At 44.2% G+C, this 21,318-nt stretch overlaps 2 protein-coding genes across 4 annotated transcripts in view; one reads left to right on the forward strand and one right to left on the reverse strand.

Annotated features, from left to right (window-relative positions):
- PEPD (peptidase D) overlaps positions 1–7,722 on the forward strand; it is a 120,519-nt gene extending 112,797 nt beyond the window's left edge. Inside the window, exons 13-15 of the mRNA XM_081922786.1 lie at positions 1,115–1,299; positions 2,933–3,124; positions 6,762–7,722. Coding sequence (XP_081778912.1) covers positions 1,115–1,299; positions 2,933–3,124; positions 6,762–6,902 — 518 coding nt within the window. The 3' untranslated portion in view covers positions 6,903–7,722. The remainder of the gene's footprint in view (positions 1–1,114; positions 1,300–2,932; positions 3,125–6,761) is intronic.
- A 1,896-nt stretch (positions 7,723–9,618) lies between these two features.
- On the reverse strand, positions 9,619–21,038 carry CEBPG (CCAAT enhancer binding protein gamma). Of its 3 annotated transcripts, none has more exons than XM_081922799.1 (2): positions 20,904–21,038; positions 9,619–12,228 (listed from the first exon to the last, which is right to left on the reverse strand). In XM_081922799.1, the coding sequence occupies exon 2, from the start codon at positions 12,116–12,118 to the stop codon at positions 11,666–11,668; it is 453 nt and encodes a 150-aa protein (XP_081778925.1). In that variant the 5' UTR covers positions 12,119–12,228; positions 20,904–21,038; the 3' UTR covers positions 9,619–11,665. The 3 variants fall into 3 exon arrangements, with proteins under 3 accessions (XP_081778925.1, XP_081778926.1, XP_081778927.1); XM_081922800.1 differs by lacking the exon at positions 20,904–21,038 and adding an exon at positions 19,772–20,112; XM_081922801.1 differs by lacking the exon at positions 20,904–21,038 and adding an exon at positions 18,232–18,253.
- Positions 21,039–21,318: the final 280 nt, after the last annotated feature.

A 21,318-nucleotide genomic window follows, 5' to 3' on the forward strand; every position in this document is an offset into this window, starting at 1 on the left:
CTGTTGGCTTGAGAGAGGATGTGAGATTTCTGTGCTCCTTCAAACAAGGGGTTGGCCGAGTTGTGGAGGTGAGAGTGGGTGAGGGAAAGACTTCATTAAATTGTGAACCCTCTGGGGAAATTAGCAGGAAGGTGGACACACAGAAAAATTCAAACAATTATTCTTTCTTAGGATGAGGAATAAGTCATGTGCTGGTGGCATTAATTCACTTAGTCATCTGATTAATTGCTTTGCCTCCTTTCTTGGAGGCAGATTTTGTGATTTGTCCCTCATGTTGCGCTTCCTGGAACCATGTGGGTCACGTTTGACTGAAAGGATCATCTCTGGCCCAAGTGCTCCTAGTGAGCTTTAGGGTTAAGTTTATGCTCTGGTCTCCTAATCCCAAGTCCAATGTTGAATTGGATCCATCATTCCCAAGTGATGTGTGGGGCACATTAACACCCCACGAAGACTGTGAAGGTGCTGTTGCATTAATTAGCTGTTCATGTGGGACATCTTAAAGCATTAGTGAGGAACCCTTGGCCCTCTTGGGACCCCAATTCCCATCAGCCCCAGCCAGCAGGGATGATAGGAGTTGTAGGTCAGCAACATCTGGAGGGCCAAAGACTCCCCACCTTTGCTCTAAAAGCAAAGGCGTCTAGTATCTCTTTTACTTTAAAGGAAAAAATGTAACAGTGGTACCTCGGGTTACATACACTTCAGGTTACAGACACTTCAGGTTACAGACGCTTCAGGTTACAGACTCTGCTAACCCAGAAATAGTGCTTCAGGTTAAGAACTTTGCTTCAGGATGAGAACAGAAATCATGCTGCAGCGGCGCAGTGGCAGCGGGAGGCCCCATTAGCTAAAGTGGTGCTTCAGGTTAAGAATGGAACAAATTAAGTGCTTAACCTGAGGTACCACTGTATATGTCTTTATTTCCCGGTTTTATTTTGTTTGTTTGCTGAGTAACATGTCTTTATTCTTTAAAGCATCATTTGTATTAAAATGAAAATTCTGGTGTTGCACTTCTGCTGCTGTGTCCCCCCCCCCCGCCCTGATTTTCTATTTAAAAGAGGAGGATAAGCATCTAAATAATAGTTAATGGCAGCCATTTTTCTCTGCTCCCCTCAAGGAGTCTCCTGGCCTGACATGCACCGTCTGGCTGACCGAATCCATCTGGAAGAGCTCACAAAAATTGGCATCCTCCGAGGCAACGTTGATGACATGGTGAAGGTTCATCTGGGTGCGTTATTTATGCCCCACGGGCTTGGACACCTCCTTGGGATCGACGTACATGATGTGGGAGGCTACCCAGAGGTCAGTATCGGAGCGTCTCCAAGGGTGCCAGTTAAATCACCAGGATTGCAAAAGGGAGTCAAAAGATCTGGAAACAATCAAGTCGGCATGCCTCTGTCCCCCTTCTTCCACGTGTTCCGCCACCTCCAAACAGCTGTCTGTGTTTACTTGTTTATGCAAACATGCTTAGTGCTTTGCCAGCCCATTATTGGGCTTTAAAATCCTATAGTAGAAGCCACAAACTAAAACATAAGCAACAGCCACAAATTAATTGCAGAACCTGCCAGAAGGCAACCCCCAAGCAAGGCAGGAAAGTCAGATCACTATTTCTCCAGGGATGGAGAATAGTCTTTCAGCTCAAGAACCACACACCACCTTCTGGGCAACCTCTCCAGAGCCAGAGGCAGAAGTGGACAGAGCAACGAATGTCAATTCTGCCTTTGTACAGTAAGCTAGTTTCTACACAATGTATACCCTGTTCTGTCCTCCACTCAGGCAAGCAAAGGCAAGGGCTCAAGGACACAACCAGGCAAAAAAGCACACAGGGAGGGTGCAAATGGGTGCAGGAGATGCTCCAAAGATCCGGTGGAGAGGCCTGGAGGGCCACACTTGCCCCTGGTTTTTACAAGCCCTGTTCTGAAGCCTTGCTGGGAAAGGTCATATTCTGACAAGTGTTTTGAAGAGGGAGAGTCAGCCAGATGGGAGGAATTCCCAAAGACGTAACTACCTTCTTCCACGTACCAAGGCGTATGTGAGATTGCAGACTTAGAGCTGGAGAAACAGCCTTTTCCATGCCCCTTCCTAGGTCCTCTCTTCAAGGGTTTTGCCAGTTGCCGCCCTTCGTTACACACACACACCAATTCTGCCCTGCTTTCTTAAGAGAATGAAGTCAGTGGAACGCAGGCCAACTGATTCTGGGGCAGGGGGAGCAGTAATTGCATTCCTCCTTCTGTTTTCTTCTGGGGATCCTGCCCGGCCCTGCCTTCATATCCATTTAGTAGAAATTGATCATTCATCACTGGGGGACGCTTATGAGCGATGGACCCAAGAGAACCTGGTTGTGTTTGGTTTTGTGTTCCAAGCATCTTCAAGTTTATTTTTCAGATTAAAAAAGGCTGGTGGCCCAGGGGTCCAGCTGCTAATTTAATCCTTTCCGGATCATGGACTTCATTAATCCACGAGATTAGGCACTCTTAGCTCTTCAATGTATTCCTGGGTGGGATGGGGCTGGGAGCCCAAGGGGCAGCGAGGAAATTAGACATGCTCCTTCTCATTCTCGCTGGGCATTTCCCACCACCTCTGTTCATCCAAACAGTTCAGGCCTTGGATGTGTGGGTGTCATACAGTCGCAGCTAGTTTTTCTTCCTGTTAAATGTTAGGAATATTTTAAGTGGGGAAAGAGATGCTATTCTGCCCGGTAAAGAAATGAGAGAAGCACGACAGACTGTGTCTGAACACAGTGGTCCAATTTAACCATATCAGGGTTATCTCTGTTTCCTGCTTCATCCTCACAACAACCCTGTGAGGGAGGTTAGACTAAGAGGCAGCAACCGGCCCAAGGTCACCCAGTGAGCTTCATGTCTGAGTTGGGATTCAAACCCTGCTCTCCCAAGTTCTAGTCGAACACTATAACCATTATACCGCACTTTTCTAGGGTGTGGAACGCATTGACCTTCCGGGGCTGCGGAGCCTGCGAACTGCCCGCCTCCTTGTCCAAGGCATGGTGCTGACAGTGGAGCCTGGCATCTACTTCATCGACCACCTCTTGGACCAGGCCCTGGCTGACCCTGCCCAGGCTTGCTTCATCAATAACGAAGTTCTGCAACGCTATCGGGGTTTTGGAGGGGTGAGTTACTTGCTTCTAGCACCTCTTAGGGCAGAGATCTGTGCCACTGGATGTCTTGCCTCGTGTGGAAAGGGAACTTGCATCCTTAGGTACTGTGCAAAGCTTAAAGCAACCCTTCAAGCTAATCCTTCGGCTGCTGTTGCGCCCACATCACAGACAGGGAACCTGAGACAGAAAGTGGCTTTTCAAAAATGTATGTCTGAGGTGCGATTTGAACCAGGGGTGTCTGGATTCATAGCTCAGCTTCTTAGCCGCTGGGCTTTGCTGGGCATCTGAATGGATCAGTTACTTAGTATGTTTTCCTCCTGACACAAGCAACTGTTGTAGCAGAACCTCTCATTCCTAGGCCTCCCATAGCAGGAGATTTCAACATCACAGGCACCAGTTTCATGGATAAAGTGTCTTTGGCCTATTGTGTCCCAAATAGCAGAGTTTCTTCTGCAATTAAGGTTCAAAGTAAATTTTACTTTAATTGCATGGTTAGCAACCATGGAAGGGGAGTGAAAAAAGAAAACACATCAGTATGAGGGGGGAGTCATCCAGACCACAGCCCATCCCCCCTCAGGGGCAATCGGGGGGGAGCCTCCCCCACAAACCAGTTAGCCACCCCTTCCTTCACCTTAGGTTACAGGGTCAGCCAAAGGAGACCCTCCATTGTGAAAATATACGTACAGGGAGGCCCGTGTGGAGATGGATGAACCTTCAAGTTGCCCATGATCCTAAGCAATGAAGGACTTTAAAGGGTACTATGACTGGTACTTGGAACTGGACCCATTTTCTGAAGGAATTCAGCCATTTCTGCCAAACTGTGGGAAACATCCAAGAGTTGGTACTCGATTATATTCAGAATGGAAGATCCCTTCCCTCATTTTGTGCAGCCTTGATCCTTTCTGGGAGCAGAATGTAGTGTTGCGGGAATGGGGTGGACCTGCAAGAAATGAGCCCACAGAGAAGGAAAGTGTTCCCCCTGCCTGAAATCTCCCCAATGATTTCACCCCGTCAAAGGAAATGGGGAATTCAGGCCCCTTTGCTGAAGCTGAGTTCCTCTCGCTACCTTTATACACCGAAGCTCCCTTGTTCCCTTAACAGCCAGCTCTCTGAGTCACTCGGTCCTGGCTTTGGCCTCAGCGCTTTGTAAGCCCTGTGTGCAGAGCATACAATCTTATCAAGCCGTGTGGGACTTTACCTTCTGCTGCTGGATTCTCTCCCCCCGCTGGGTTGGAGAGGTCATCTTTGCTTTGCACTGTTCTTTCTTTATCAGTGCATGCAGGCCAGCCAGGATCCGAGGGCCTGACACCCTCCTCTCTTTTTTAAATGCAACTTTTGATGTACCAGCTAATTCTGCAGCGTCAGCCTGAAGGGTGAGAGGCCTGGTGTGAAGGCATGGAGGAAGAGGTGGGGGCTTGCTGTGGGGCATGGGAGGCTGGGAGGAGGCCTGGCCCAAGGATATTGGTGCTCCAAGAAGCCGTGTTGCAGCGGGAGAGGTCAGGGAGCCCCCAGCAGGCTGTGTGGCTGGAACACCTGAGGTTCACCTCGTAGGCTGCGCATAGCTGCATCACTGCGGTTGATAGGAGCGAGTGTGGCTTGATTGCATCTTCCACAACTTTAACTTGAGCAGCTGAAGGCCGGCTGGTTGAAATTGCACGCAGGGTTTCCCCAGCACGAAACCTCTCTTACTTGCTTACCAGGCAAGGTCCTCTTGGCACACTAGCTCTGGAAGAGTAAGGATGCTCACACAGGGACAGTTCCAAGGGTTTGAGCATGCACATTTTTGTGTGTATGCATAACCCTTGGAACCAAAGGCCTGTGTAAGATGTGATTGTACTGTAATCTCTGGCTTCTCCCTGAAGCTGCTTAGGTCATTGGGCTCGCAAGCCAGGAGTTGTTTGAGGGATGTGCCTTAAAAATAAGAGGCAAGATACCTAACAGAACTATATAACCCATGACAGAGCCTGTAACCTGTGCCTTTATAGTTTTCTTGGGGATTCACTTGTGTTAAAATGCTTGCAATAAATTGCAGTTAAGAGTTTAATTTTTAAAAAAGTCAGCGCCACCAACTCTTGCTTTTATGTAAATTTCTACAATTTTGAAATTGCATTTCTGCAATTTTGCAGGTGTCAGACATTTTTCACAGGTGCAAATCTGTCCACAGTGCGTGTTGTCTAAGAGGATTGCAGTCAACCCCAAGTTTTGTGTCTGCTGGCCATCATTTCTTCCATGGGACCTAGCAGTTTACATCAGCCAAAACAGCCCTATTACATATGGCCACTTTTGTGGCTTGCCTGTTGCCATTGTGCTATCAGAAGAAGCAAGCCTTGAGAAATTGCCTTCTCTTTGGGGCAATGAATATGTCTCTTTCAGGAAAGTTTTGAGCAGGAAACGTAGAGGAAACCAGACAGCTGTCACCCTCCTGGGTGTGAATTCTGGAAAGTTTATTTAATTCAGTTCTGTAATACACTTAAATTAATGTCAAATAAAGAAGATAATCTGGCAAATACCTCTTTGAACACTTTAATAGGGCTCGATGACTCGCTCTGTTTGAACAAATGGATTATTTTGCAAGCAGGAGGACAAATGTTAAACTAGCATTATTTTTAGATTAAAATGCCCAGAGGTCAGAAACAATTAAAGCGCTTGTATGGTGGGAGTCACTGGGTTTTGTGTTCCTTTGGATTTGACACCTTGCTAAAATTGCTTTTATTGCAGCTTGGAGACTTACCTTTCTTTCTGATAAGATAAGGGATAATGACTTGAGTCTGCATATTTAACTGGCAGAGAAGATTAGAACAGAACAGAAAATGGTCCGGCCTTTTCATGCGCACCCAGTGAAAATGGGAAAGGTTTCAAAGTTCTTGGTAACACTATCAGCTGTAAGGCATCCACTGTCATGGTTAATTTTTTTAAAGAGAGAGAGACAGTCAGAGAGCATTAAATTGGTGAACAGAGCTTCACAAATCTGCAGTGAAGCAGAGCAAGATGAAGATCTGGATTCTTGAGTAATGGTCTGCAATGAGGGAGTGTGCTGGATCTGGCTGAGGGGTGGGAGATGGTGCAAGGAGGATGTGCCCATGTTGAGCAGTTTATGGAGGCAAGGTGGGAGGGGTTCTCTGTCCTGCGTAGGTTTTGCCAGAGCCGCAGCAAGTCTTCCCTCAGTCGGCTCCCAGGGGTTTTGTCAGTGTTGCACCTCCATGCTGGCACATCAGATAAGCCATGCTGCCACACACACCCTTCCTTCCTGGCTGATGTGAGAGGCACAAAATGCTTGTGCCATGACCCATTTGGAAGAAACAGGTGCGCAAGTGAGAGGGAGCAAAGGACTGTGAGCTCAAATATCCAGTTGACTTCATTGTGGCAGCTGGGGGGCTGAATACGGCTCTCCCTCCCCTCCAGCAGTATTGAACTACCTGAGAAGGGGGCATAGGCTCCAGTTCCTCAATGTGGGCTCTTACCCTGGAAAGCAAAGCATATCCAGAATGTTACATGCATTTTATGGTGGCTTAGAAAGGGAAGGGGAATCTATAGCTCTGTAGTTGTTTTGAGCTCCCAAAGCCATCCTCTCCAACTGGGTGGGCCTCATGCAAGCCAGGCCATTGCTCCCTTCTTCCTGAGTGCTCAACCAGATGCTTGTTTTTCCCAGGTACGAATTGAGGACGACATTGCTGTGACAGCTAATGGGATGGAGCTGCTGACCTGCGTCCCCCGGACTGTGGAGGAGATTGAATCATTTATGGCTGAAGCTCATGGGGTCACCAAATCCTTTGCTTCCGCCTCCGTGTAACCGCTAGGATATTGGTTCCCCTCTTGCTGGCACTGCAGCATCTAAGGAAATGTGTCCAGTTTTGCAGGTGGGGTAAAGCAGCTACTTTATGGCAAAGGGAAAAGCCCTTCATTACGTGCCAAATGAAAAGATATTGTAAGCGACAATGCCTTAAGCTGATCATAGCCTTAGCCTAACTGTTTCTTGCTTCTCTGCAAGCAGTCGAACCCTACTGATGCAAAGGATCTTTTTGAATGATGGACATAGCCCCTGTTTGGGAGACTTTGTAATCTTAAAGCTAATTTTTAAACAGATGACAAATTTCTCTTCTGATTTAAGGCAGATCTTTATACAGTGGTATCTCTGGATGCGAACGGGATCCATCCCGGAGCCCCATTCGCATCCTGAAACGAAGACAACCCGTGTCTGAACGTGTGCAGGTCGCTATTCGCCGCTTCTGCACATGCGCATGACGTCATATTGAGCGTCTGCGCATGCGTGAGCAGTGAAACCTGGAAGTAACACGCTCTGAGTTGCCACAGAGCGCAACCCAAAAACGTTCAACCCAAAGCTACTTCAACCCGAGGTATGACTGTATTGGCCTAATATAATGTACTATTGGCCTAATAAATGCAGAAATAAAAGCTTTGCCTTAAAACCACTACTTCCATTTCTTTCTCTGGAATTCTCTTTGCAGTATTGCAGAAGGCTGGGCTGCCAACTATTTTTTCCCCCAGTTATTCCTCTTAAGATCAATATTTACTGTTCTGGGGCAAGTTAATTACACCATCTGTGGTCCCCTAACACTGAACACACTGGAGCTAATATAGACCTATCAACAGCAACCTCTGTAGGCCTCTTCTTTGGAGGGTCCAAGGTGGGGCAGTCTTTAAATTTTGGGGAACACTTCCTCTGATAACTCAGGAAATTATGCCAATGGGGAAAGGACTTCCTCTCACACCCACACCCACACCCAAAAGGCTAGCCCTTCATGGTTAGCAGGAAGCAAGACTTAAGCAGAGGTCAAAAAAACACATATTTTCCTCTCCTTAGCCAAGGAAGTGTGTAGCCCTGGAACTCATTACTGCAACAGGGAATTGCAGGTAGAAAACCACTTTATCTGCCAAATTGCTGTCCCACCCCTCATCCTACAAGAGAAAAAGAGCAGGACATCAGTTAGGGATGTAGGAACATGCCTCGTTTTTGGTTCTGCTGCAGTTGATTCATTTTGAACAAGTTTCTTCAGCTTTTCCTCCAATGATGCAGAAATATACAGTATTTCATGGTGCACAACAGACATACATATTTCAGCCATCAACAGATGTTTACACATCCATTACCTTCCCAGTGTGTCCCCTTTCAAAGTTAAATTAATTTCCAGAGGGGTAGCCCTGCTGGACTTTAGTAGCAAAAGCAGAGTCTTGTCACGGCTTAATGATAAAGTTAAAGAAGTGGCAGCTAACCCATTGCAAGCCACCCACGGCAGCAGGTCTCACCATGTGTACTGTACTCAGAAGTTAAGTCCTGCTGAATTTGAGGCTTACTCCCAGGTACATTAAGTCCTGAGTGCAGCCTCTAGCTAGCCTGATTTCACAGTTCAGCATGAACTTATGTCATTCTGTTCCATCAGCCCAAGCATCAGGGAGGGAGAGTTTAGCACCCTGTCAACACTTTGGTTTATAGGAATTACTCCTTCACTCAGTTGTAATGTTATTTAATCACACAGGTGTCCTTTTTATTGCAGCATTTTATTTCATAAACACGTATTTGATTCAGAATATTATTATATGTATATGTCTCCTGAAACATAATGCTTAAGATAATTTATCTTCCCATATACATAAAAATGTAAAGGTGTCAATACGCATCCCCTATTGGAGGATATGTAGTGCTCCATTACAATCCTGGATTTGCATGAAGGGAAGAGAGGAAAGAGAAGGCAGGTTGCAGGACAGCAAAGGAAAATTGTAGTTTTAAACTACAATTTTTAAGCAGAAATTTGAATAAAGCAGGGCTGGAGTAAAAACAGAAGGAGAAAGTGGTGATTTTTTTTTTAATGGCAGAGAAGTGGGTAGGGGGAGTGTCAGATTAAAGCAAGGTTAGAGTACAGCTAGAGGGGTGTTAGGAAAGGCTTTTTGGTGTTAGCTTCTATACATGGGGAAGTTGACAAAAGGAGAGGAAGGAAACTTGGAGTCAAGGTGAAAACGGTACAAAGCAAGGCTACAGAAGACAAGGGGCATCTGAAAATTTGGTGCAAGGTGAAAAGCATGTTTAGTAGTTGTATGGGCTGGGAAGGGGAAGCTCTAGGGTGGGGTTAGTGTGAGGGGAACGGAAGGAGGGATGGTGAGTGGAGTGTGGCACAACCCTTAGTAATAAGCTAAGCAACAACTTGCTCGCAGCCACCCAATCAGCTTCCTAGCCAAACAGGAATCCAACATGCAGCATTCTGTCCATTTACACTATACTGGCTTCCAAAGTGAGAGCTCCTTTCTATGTCATGATGTGGCATGGATCTGCTCTGTTTGCTTCTAGACAGATATTGTGTTCTCCTAGCTTTTGATCTTGTAAGTAGCGGCTCATGCATACTGAACAAGATTTCTAGTATGACCAAGAAAGTAATCTGCTCCCCTGCTCCCCTCCCTGCTCCATCAAGCACTGAATCTTCCCCACCAGCTACTTTACTTGGCCTTCTGTGACTAGCCCTTTCAAGAGAAATTTCCACAAGTACACACAAGCATGATTTTGTAAAGTTTTTTTTAATTATTCTTGTCTATCATCACTGAGTTCTTGACTCAGTCTTTCTAAATACATGTACAACACAATGACTGCAAAGGAAGGGGAGGTATAAAAGTATTTTTTGCTAATCCAATATGCAAACATACTATGAATGAAAATAGTTGAGGGAAAATAAATTAAAGGTTATATCAACTTCCCTGCTCTTTTTAATGTGTTAAGTTTCCTATACACCACAAAGATAAAATAAGGGGGCTTATCACCAGCACTGGAAAAGTATATATAAAAAACTAAGGTTCTCCACCCACCCACCCTCAAAGGAATGCCAATAAGCAAGGAATTAATTTTGTGGACCCTGTTACAAGGCTTGTTTTTTGAAAAAGTCCTGGCTGCAGAATAACCAACTAATTTGGGTCACAGGGCAGTGAACAGCCAGGTCAACTAACCTTGTATCAAGGGCCAGTGCTTCATGTTTCTTTCAGCCCCAGTTAATTAGTATGAAGCTCCCTTGCATCTTGACAGCAGTGCAGTTCGAGTATTAGGATGTAGAAGTCCCTGGATAAAGGAGGTCAGGGGGTTTGAAATGCCCATCTCATTTAGTTTTTGAATGGCCCTCCTTCTGCACAACCCTTTATCACAAACCAGTCTCCTGCACTTACCATTCATTGCCATTTGTCACAAAAGGGGCTGTGAGCCACAATACTTCTCAGGTCCCAAGCTCCTACATTGTCATCAGCTGCAAACCTCAGACAGGGCAATCCATATTTAAATATACACCATTTCCCTGTGAAGTCATTCCCTTCTACACACAGTGATGGGAACTGAAGAGAGTGATCTTGAAATCCACTCCTAGGGCTGACATTAGAACTCTTCAAGCCCACTGGCACTACCAGCTACCTTGGCCTCATCAATGCTGACGACTGCTCTGGTCCTCTCAGCCAAAGACATATATGGAGGGACAAGATTTCTCACAATGCCAGAAAGGCTGACACTGTCAGGGCATTGTAGGCAATTAAAATGGTGATCAGCTTGCAGCTAGGCAATGCTACTTCACTCCCACTGTTGGTAGCAATGTTAGGGAGAGGCTTGGACCTGCATTCAGACCACAGACTAATAATGCCTGACAAGCCTACAAAATGTGGTCGTCATCTGAGCCTTAGCAAGCCTTACTGTTTCTGAGGCACTGTTACTGAACATAACCCATAAGACTATGGGAGCTGTATCCAGCAAGGCTTTATGCTACATGTTTGAAACATCCCACCCTGACAATCAAAAACAGGTTGCTTCAGTGAACCTCACACCACAAAAAATAAGCAATGAAGAAATAAATATGCTTTAAACCAGCTTTTGCACCAATCATTTTAAAATAGTCAATCTCTACACTGGGTATTTGATTGTTTCAGTGACCCTGCTGAAAAAAACCTGTGTTGATTTAATCACAAATCACAACTTAATAACAGTTGTAAATCTCTATGATTCTGCATATCAACACTCTTTAGATTGTCCATACTTCAGATTATGACTGTTAAGGGTCATAGCAGGCACCACCTCAGAAAGAGGCTTCCTTCCTGCAAAAGTGGAGTGCAGGAGAGGGGATGACCCTTATGTGTCACCTGCCATTTCAAACAATATTTATGAAAGTTGTTATACTAAAAACATTTAAGAACTGCAGCCCAATTAATCAGCACAATTTAAACCACTCAGAATACATTAAACAACTAATCATTTAATTATAGTTGCCCAAGTACTGCGGGCCAATGTTTACTGATGTAAATTTTTGGGGTGTTTGTTCATTTTTATCATTTCAATTAGTCAAAAATGCCAGAGCAGAAAATACATTAACACTTAATGAAAAACAAATACTTAGTAATAAACAGTTTGCAGTTTACTTGAAACAACCTTTCAGTGTTAAGCCTACTATTTAGAAAAACAGAACAAGCCACAAAATGACAGATGTTACAAAGTTTAGAGAAGTTTCTCTGCTGCTGCACCTGACTTGTGTAAGGAGGGCTGTGTCCATACTGTTCTGCCCATGAGCTGAGAAAGGGCACCTATTGTCCAGAGCCATCTGAATTTGTGGCAGTGCTTTCTGTGCCAAGAGGCTGCACACTGTCTGTGAAGTTGTGAGCATGTTCAAGAAACAAGTCTTTGAGTACACTCAGTTCCTTTGTCAGGAGCTTGATTTTAGCCTCCAAGCGTTCATTCTCCTCTTTGAGCTGGTTGACCCTCTGCAGAGTATCCTGGGCCTTCTGCTTGCTTTTCAAACGACTCTTTTTTACCGCCATGTTGTTGCGCTCCCTGCGCTGGCGGTACTCATCACTGTTTCTATCAATTGTGGAATTCTTCTTGCCCTGCTTACTGGGAGGCGTAGCTTTGCCTCCACCTCCAGGACTAATAGGCACCAACTGAGGAACCTGTTGCAACCCACTCGCTTGTGCTTGGGTGTAGATGACACTTACTCCGTTGCTTTCTGCAGTTGTGTTCTGCTGTGATGTCTTGCTCATTTGGACAGGCTCTTCTTTAAACCCACAGTATGATTTATTAGAGAAAGTAAGGTGTTCTAGATTGCCAGGATGTTTCTTAAATCTTCACGTGGATCAATCACAAGTTAAACCTAGAATGAAAAAGAAAGTGTTGGGAAATTTCCAATGGCACACCCATAGAATTGTCTTTGTCATCTGTATTAGAAGACTGCATAGAAAAAACACATAGGGGATTCTCCATGCAAATACCGGTAAGTCGCATCCTTTCCCACTCCAGTATGCCAATCACCAACCATGAGCCAACCTCAATGCCTTGATCTTGATTTTTATTTTATTTTTACAAAAATCAATTTAGGGATATGTGATGCCCCCTGGAACCCTTTATCATCAAATTTCGGCTTAAATAAAGCAAATGGAGGGGGGGTGTTATTCCGCATTAAAAAAAAACCAAACAAACCAGTTCAAATGGAAATAAAAACAGATCTGATAAAAAATAAATAAAGAATGAGTTTTCTGAAATGGGTCCTGAACAGCCCTGTTTCTTGTGTAGGAAAGTTGCACAGGCTACACCCTCTACCAAAAATCTTCAACTTTGTTAGACTTGTGACCCAAGTTCAACATGCAGTAGCTCAAGAACTTTAACGTTTATCAAATACATGCCACTGTTCGAACTGTAACCCAGTTGTGAATTCCAATGCACATCCAGTGTTATAAAAAATTCTGGCATTACAGGCAAAACTGCCAGCCATGCTGCTTTGGCGACTAGCTAAGATGCCTTTAAAAGGACAAATGAAACAGAGGCCAAGCCTATCAATGGCTACTAGACCAGGTGCTTCAAAGGCACTGTGTTTTTGAATACTAATTGCTAGGGGTTAAGAATGCAGAAGGGCTACTGTCCTGCTTCCCAGAATCAAGATGCTGAACTAGATGGACTTGTAGCCTGATCCAGCCAGGCAACTCTACTAGGGAATGTGGTTGTGCAAGTGTGACAGACAATGATGGTGTGTTGTATTTTTAAAATTATTCAGTCTGAGCACTCCTGCACTATGCCACACAAAGGTGTCAAATAGTTGTGCAGCCTTTTAAAAACAGAACACAGTCCAGGATGATAACAACCTTCCAGCACAGCAAGTGTTCTACTATTTTAAGTTTTTTAAATTATTTGAAAACTTAAGTCTCCCAGATTTATTTAAAACAACAACAACAGGGAATCAAATAGTAAAAAAGTCCCCATCTTCTGTACCTTGTACAGGAATATTGTACATGCAGGTCCTGCTATCTGAATGCTCACTATCTGAAAAATTCACTTATCCACACATAAAAAATTACACCCAAACTTTGCTATACATTTTGCAGATTCACATAACCAAACAGCCAACTTTCTTGTTTATTTGTGTTTTGCTGGTCAGCATCAGTCATGGAAAGAGGGAGTGAAAAGATATTGGACCAATCCCACATTAGAAATATTTCCATAAGAAATAATGGAAATTGTGGACTTCTTAATGCAAACATTCGCCTAACTAATGATTCCCAGGGAATGCATTGTGTTCAGTAAGCCAGATCTGCTTGTACTTGGTGTGCTGTGTACTCAGCAGCAGAAGTTGCATTACTGAGGGAAGGAGTGTCTGATACTACAGCCTACAAAAGATCACAGCAGTACAGGGATACTATATTCTTTACTCCGAATGTATTTCGAGACTAGGGTTTTGTACTCACTTTTCAGATATTGCAACAAATATTGTTTTGCACAGCCCTATTGGACATCTCTCTCCTTTTCCAATACTTTAGAATTCTTAATTTAACAGATCACTGTTACTGTTCCTATTCATCTATGTATGTATGTGTCGGCACACATACACAGACAATTAGATGTCCATCAAATTAGCAGAAAAAGCAGAAAATGCTGTGCAATCCATCAAACACTTGGATGAGAGTACTATTTTGCTCAATGAACCTTACTTCTGAATAGATATATAGAAGATTATGTTGCAAGACAGTCTTGAAGTCTTTGGATATTAGCAAATTTGCATTTGAATTATTCTGCTTTAAGGGCATAGGTTGGTGTTCTTGACAGGCATGCAGACATATGTATATGTACACAATGAAGAATATGGTGTTTCTACGGACTGGTAGTTTCAGAATTACAGTTGTCAAAACATGTCTGGACTCTGGAATAAATGCAGTTTTTATTTCTATGCCTTTTGCTGAGGGCCTTTACAGCTATTTGACTTGCCTTATTGCCTCACCCTTAGGCAACCTCCCGGCAACATGCCTGGATGTATTGAGCTATCATAAAGACATCCCTAGTGGACAAATGTCTAGCCAGGTCTTAAAAAGCTTCCAATTTCACAACCCTGTCTTGGCAACTGGTCTTACTGTCTAACATTTGCTCTACATTTGCTGTACTTTTAAACACACTTTGCTCAAATCTTTCCAGGTTGAATTGAATACAGGAGTCATGCAAACAAGTATATTTACTCACTTGTAAGTGAGTACAGAGGCTTTTCTTTTCTATCTCCATAATGTCTCCATATATACCTAGTGCAGCTCCTGGACCACCACTTCCTAGGGGCAATTATGAAAAGGATAGCAGGGGCTTGTCTGTTCAGCACTATGCTGCTATGGGATTTATAATGCTTTGTAGGCCCCCATCCTCCTCCCAACCATGGACTATTCCCACACTAATGTGTGGATTCTCACCACCATTCTGCAAGTCCAGGTTTGGGCAGAGGTCCAGGGCTCATGACACTAACCAGAGGGCAAGAACATGCCCTCAGTGGCAAACGAAAGTCTCAAAGCCTGTGCATCATGAAAGCTTAAAGTACAGGAATTTATATTCCAAGCAATGTAGGGGCAGCTGCATATGTGATTAACCTTCACAACTGCAGATAAGCCAACAATGAACTTTTTATTTTCAAAATTCTACCTAATGTTGATTTTACATATGTTTAATGCTTGAACCTTTATTATGAACTACCATACTGAAATGTGCACTTTCATAACAGGAAGTAAGCAAGGAATTGCATCCCTAAATGGAGTTGTAGAATTGCAAGGGACCCCAAGAATCATCTAGTCCAACCCCCCTGCAATGCAAGAATCACAACTTAACATGACATATGGCCATCCAACAATGCTTAAAAACCTCCAAGGAAAGAGAGTCCACTACCATCCAAGGGAATCTTTCCCACTGTCAAGCAGCTCTTACTGTCAGAAAATCCTTCCTAATATTTAGTCGGAAATTCAGTATCTCATCCAAATATTGCAATTTCTAATTATTCCTCTCTAATACATAGAATGAATTACTGTATTTTTTGCTCTAGAAGACTCACTTTTTCCCTCCTAAAAAGTAAGGGGAAATGTGTGTGTGTCTTATGAAACGAATGCAGGCTGCGCAGCTATCACAGAAGCCAGAACAGCAAGAGGGATTGCTGCTTTCACTGCGCAGATTTATTTTTTTTCTTGTTTTCCTCCTCCAAAAACTAGGTGTGTCTTGTGGTCTAGTGCGTTTTATAGAGCGAAATATATGGTATTTGCATCCTGGGCTGCCAAACACCCTTATTACATTCACTCTTTGCCTCTTAGCCAAACATGGCTCTATAAAACACATAGCAAATACAACAATCAGCTTCAATAACACACTGAATTCATAAAAGCTGTCCTTAAAAAAGGAAATAAAAAGAAAGGACCTGACCCGCTTTCTAAATACAATGAGTGAGGTAGCTGGCCAAATATTTTTGGGGGAAGGTGTCACACAGAGAGGTTGCCATTGCAAAAGGCCCACAACTTCCACTAGCTCCAGTCTAGAATCTCTCAATGTAGCACATGCCCAGCCCTTCCCGAAGCCTAGAAAGTGTTTCCTCTTTTCAGATACACTGCTTTGAGCAGGGGCCCTAGACCTTGGGAGATAAAATTAATCTCCTTTTTTGTATTAAAAAAAACAAACCACCCATCTGATGCCAGAGCAGGATACATTCATAAAATGTAAAAGCAAAATCTACAGCAAGTCAAAAGAGATAAAAACAGCCAGTCAGCTACAGCACAAATATCCAAAACTTGTCTAGGTAATTAAATCTCAAAAGGCCTGTGGGAAATTGTAAGTTTTCAACTGGCATGCAAACATTTCCCCATTATTCTGTTATACATTTGATTGTTTATTCAGTACACAGGGATGCTATAATCTGTAATATAGGGATAAAATATTGGAAACCTAGAGAAATTTGGCTACAGAGGAATCTAGCCAAAGCAAATTAAACATAGGAAGGTCAATGCCAACAGCATATGGACCCCTTTGAAGGCTTAACAGACCAACACCAAGGCTGAAATCCTACGAACACCTACCTAGGAGTTCAAAGGCTCGGCTACTGAGTAGACATGCATAGAACTGCACTGTACGGCAACAACTTAAAAAACACAAGCAAGGAGTGACCAATTCCCAAAATAATTTGTCAGGATGGACAAACAGAAGAGCCTCTTTCCTTCAGCTTAAGTGAAGAAACCTATTGGGTATAAAGTTTAATGACAGAGCCAAGATGTTTAAGTACATCAGCAAGAGGCAATACTGCCATCACCCGATACCCAAAGCCAGATAAGGTATTTTCAGAATAGAACACTGAGCCTCATTTGCCTTGCTGCAATTGTAAAGAAAAGAATAGGATGCACCCAAAAGGTGTGGTCATATTATGCTGGAAGTTTTCCCCACAGCACTGTCCCCATGGAAACTAAAGGCTGAACAGAGTAATGAGGAAGACACATAAAGAGAGATGCCATTTCTTTCTTGTAAAATGAATTCTGCTGTGAGGAGTACTGGACCTTACACTCTGGAAAAAGCTCTTCAAGAGAATGATCCAAATACACAGAGGCAGATTTCCAGCTACCTTGTTAACTCACAATTGCAACACTTGCTTCCTCTTGCTCAAATTAGCCTCTTAGAAAGGTATAAGCAGGCACAACCATATGTTACAAGGAAGTAGCCAAGGCAGATTTCAAGTTCATTTCCTTATTACAGCAACATTATTTTTAAAAATCCAACTTATACTTCAATGGTGTGTCATTTACAGTTTATTTTAGCATAATTTTCAGACCAAGCTGCTAAAGTTTTTTGTTTGAAAAATTAAAGAAAATACTGAAGTTAAAGATGGGAAGAAGGGAGGCGGGGAGAGACAGAATCAGAAAAACTGAATAAAGCAGAAATGCTGAGTGTCTTAAACCATCTTCTAATGAGAAAACCCCCTGGGATGGCCACACAAGAGGATAAAGCAATTTTCTGATATTGTCTGCAAGAAAAACATACTAGCATAACTGGTCCTACATCAGTATCATAAGAACAGATTTAAGATAAACATTTACACCAATTGAAAAGAAAAGGTATGCAAGCAGTTATAGTAAGCCTGCTTTTGCCACTCAGCATGGTAGTCTTAATGGTGTACTGCAGCATCAGATAATACAGACGCATCTATTTCTTTTACCAATCTGTAGAGTGTAGGCTATGCACTGGACATAAGGTTTGCAAGTGATCAAGGCAGTTTTCACGGAGGGGGATATGCTCTGGATACTAGTTTGATGGGCACCTTTCAAATGACTGTGGCCCAAGAAGTCCACCAATAACACAACAAATGTTACAGAAATACACAATAAAACCATCAATACAAATAAATATATACAGAAAACCATTCCTTTTCCTTCTTACACATCTCTCCACTCAACACCTCTCAGTCTCCTGGCTGTTAATCAGGACTCCAGCCATACACCCTATCTTTCAATAGCTATGGTTGCCGCAGTTATCTACAGTGATGATGTTGTGAGGGTAATGAAGAACAGCATATGGCACTTGAGATAAACTGTGCATGCTGAAGATAGGAAGTGAGCTAATTCCCAGCAAATGACACACAAGTGCAGTAGAAGCCCTGAGCCTCAGGTTTGTCACAGAGCATCCCATGCCTACTGCCACCTTTTGTTTTATTCTTATTGAAGTCTAATAACGGAAAAGAGAGGTATACATTTTAAAAAACAATCTAAACATAATAAAATGCAAGAAAGAGAAATATCCACAGCAGCAGATGATCTCAAGTCAACCTCCCCACAAAAAACATGTTTTCCCCAAGATAGCAGGACATATATAATGGGGCCAGCCAGACCTGTTTCCCTGGGGTATCACACCCTGTCATACTCAGCTACTTCACTCTAGTTGGCAGAAGACTATTGAGAAATAATAATATTGATTAGGATACATGGCAGAAAGGATATGGGAGTCAGGTAAAGGTACCTCTCTTGCTGCTTTAGACTCTATACCTGTTGCTAAAAGCTCCATCCCACCAACCCTAGCTGGCTAATACCATGGCTGCCTCACTGGAACAGAGCTCTCCATTTTTTTTAATTTTTTTTTTGTGAGAACTGAATATTGCTCTCTAAGCCCTTAAACAGCACCAATACTAACGAAGGAGAGAAGCCATACCATTCAATGCTCAACAAAGTCTGGAAAGTCAAATATGAAGTTTCTAGGTCTCTACAATAACACCCCCCAGACACATTTAAAAGGCCACAGAATGTTAATCAGCCGAACGACTGGTTGAAGAGAAACATTTTCACCAGGAGCCTAAATATTTCAGTGGATTGACTCCTAAAACCTAGTTGCACACAATCCAAGAACTATGAACACTGCACTGAGCATCTTTGAGTAAAGGCAGGATATAAATGTAGCAAATAAAACTTCAGTGGTGACCACTTGGTGAGCCCAGAAAAAACTGACTGGCAGCCCACAAACTAGCGCTGCCCCCCCCCAGGACCTTTGTAGCTCTAACAAATTTGAATCCAGCGATGGTAAAATATTTGGCTACAGTTTCAAGTTACATTAAAAAAGCACTTAAATGTGACACTGAAATGCCAAAGGAGGTGGGTAAACTATGCCAAAGCACAGGTGCTCCATACTTACAAATCAATACATACTTGTACACAGCAGCAACTTTTCTATCATGAGGGTGTGGCTGGTAGTGAGAATAGGAAAAGTGGCAATCCCTCTTAAAGACAATGTGTCCTTTAATGTGTTCACCCTTGCTTCTAATTGTCCCCATTTTAAAAGTAGTATCTCAGGCAAAATAATGTTGTATCCTGAGTGGCAGATCTTAATACATTTAAAAGTACATTGCAGAATTTCACAGAGGTTTCCAAAAGTGTAAGACCTGAGACACATACAGGGAAAAGTCACAACTTCCCTCATAATCTATAGAACTTGTATGCACAACATGGATTTTATTTTACAGAGCAGACTTCCCCAGCCTGGTGCTCTCCAGATGTCCTGGATTACAACTTCCATCATCCCCAGCTAGCACTGCCATGCTGGCTGGAGCTAATGAAATCGTAATCCAAAATGTCTGGAGGATATCAGGTTGGGGACAGTATTTTAGCAATGCATTAGGCTGGGCATAGGATTTTAGCAATGAAAGTTATTTCAAAGATCACTGGCTGCAGACTCCCTGGCAGAAAAAGCAGCTAGTTTTGAAGCCAAGAATGTTATAATAATCCTAGAATACATGTCAAATTTAATTATTATTTTTTACGTTTCCCCTAACTTGGGAAACAGTTTTCACTTTTGCCTTCATCTAACCACAGATAGGAGCCCTAGCCTCAATGCTCAGTGTCCTTACATGTTGAACAACTCTTTATCAACATGACAATTACCATTTCCTGAAACTCCTGAGAGCACAGGCTGACCTACGAACAGCAAAGCCCAGACTTGTGCCGATGTGTACGGAAACTGAAACGTGGAGAGGAGAGAATTGTGGGAAACGCTTGTGATCACTCTTCTGTTAAGTTCGCCCTGAGCTGGATTTGTTTCTTGTGGGTTTAAAAAAAAAGGAGAAGGCTCGCCTCAACACAAGTAGGGGCAAGGAAGGAGCGGCCCAAACCAGCTGCATTCGGAATCAAATGTCCTGGGAGCTTCTCTAAAAAAACAGAACAGGTTATTAAGGGAAGCCTGCAGCTTTGCAGCTCAGAGCCTGGAAAGAAGGTGCAGCCTAAGAAAGACCCTTTAGGCAGGCTAAGAAGGGTGGACTCAGGCACTCTCTCGCTCTCTCTCCCGCTCCCTCCCTCCCCTGGGGGATTTCCCATGTGCCAAGACATGACCTCATCTCAGCAGGGACGAAGGCAGAGTTGCTCGAAGGTTGCATCATACTTCAGAGAGAGAGAGAGAGACGCGCTCCAGACACGCGCTCCTCGGCACGGCCGGCGGGTCCCCCTCCGTGGGGAAGCCACGCGCCTCTCTCGCCCCGGCTATGGGGCACAGATGAGTCCCCCCTAACCCTCCAGCCCCCGCTCCCCACTCCCTCCTGCCCCATACAGAAAAACATGGGAAACTCTCCCCCCTCCACACCACGAACCCCCCTCCTCTTTACCCCACATCACTATTACCACCACCACCACCCCACACACACACACACCACCCCACACGTTTCTGGGCCTTCGCGAGCCACCGTGAGAACTCCCTGCTCTCCGGTCGGCCCTATATCGGTGAAGTAAATATACACATATAAACAAACAAACAGATTCCTTGGGAGGGGGAGCTCTCACCCCTCTAACCGCGTTTGGCACCGCCCCCAATCTGCCCCATAGGCGCCTCCCCAACCCCTTTTGCGTCCCGTTTATAAATCCCCACAACAAGTGGGGGGGAGGGTGATAGAAGCCTTTCTGAGGGGAGGGGGGCCCTCTCGCGTCTCCTTCTTCCCGCCATGCTTGCCCCCCCATGCCCCCTTTTCCTCCTGCCCCATAGGGAAGGAAGACGTTCTCCCCGGCCCCGCCCAGTCTCGTGCCGTACCTGGCCCAGGTATCGATCCGGGGGGCTGCGCGGGGAGGGGGGGAGGCGCGAGCCCGGCCAGGCCCGACTCGCTTTTTCTCTTTCTCTCTCTCGATTCTTTCCAAACGCGGGGAGGGGGGAGCAAGAGAAGGAGAGAGGCGATTGCGAAACCGGACCCAACCAATCAGGCTTCGGGCTACCTCAGAGTTGAAGCGGCCCCTTTAATCGGATTGGCAGCTACCATGACCAATAGGAGATCGCGTTCCCAGGGACTGCCATCCCCAGGCGTCAATCCGAGACCTAGGTGCTTGGAGTGGCAGGTTCGGAAGCCAATCATATACATTGCCTCGTGTGTTTTTTTCTTGTGTAAAAGAAGTAGGCGGGATGGTTGAACGTGTTCGGGATTCTTTTACATTTTTTTATCCTTTCCTGTACC

Source organism: Podarcis melisellensis (assembly GCF_964234715.1).
Source record: "Podarcis melisellensis genome assembly, chromosome: 8".
Taxonomy (NCBI): domain Eukaryota; kingdom Metazoa; phylum Chordata; class Lepidosauria; order Squamata; family Lacertidae; genus Podarcis; species Podarcis melisellensis.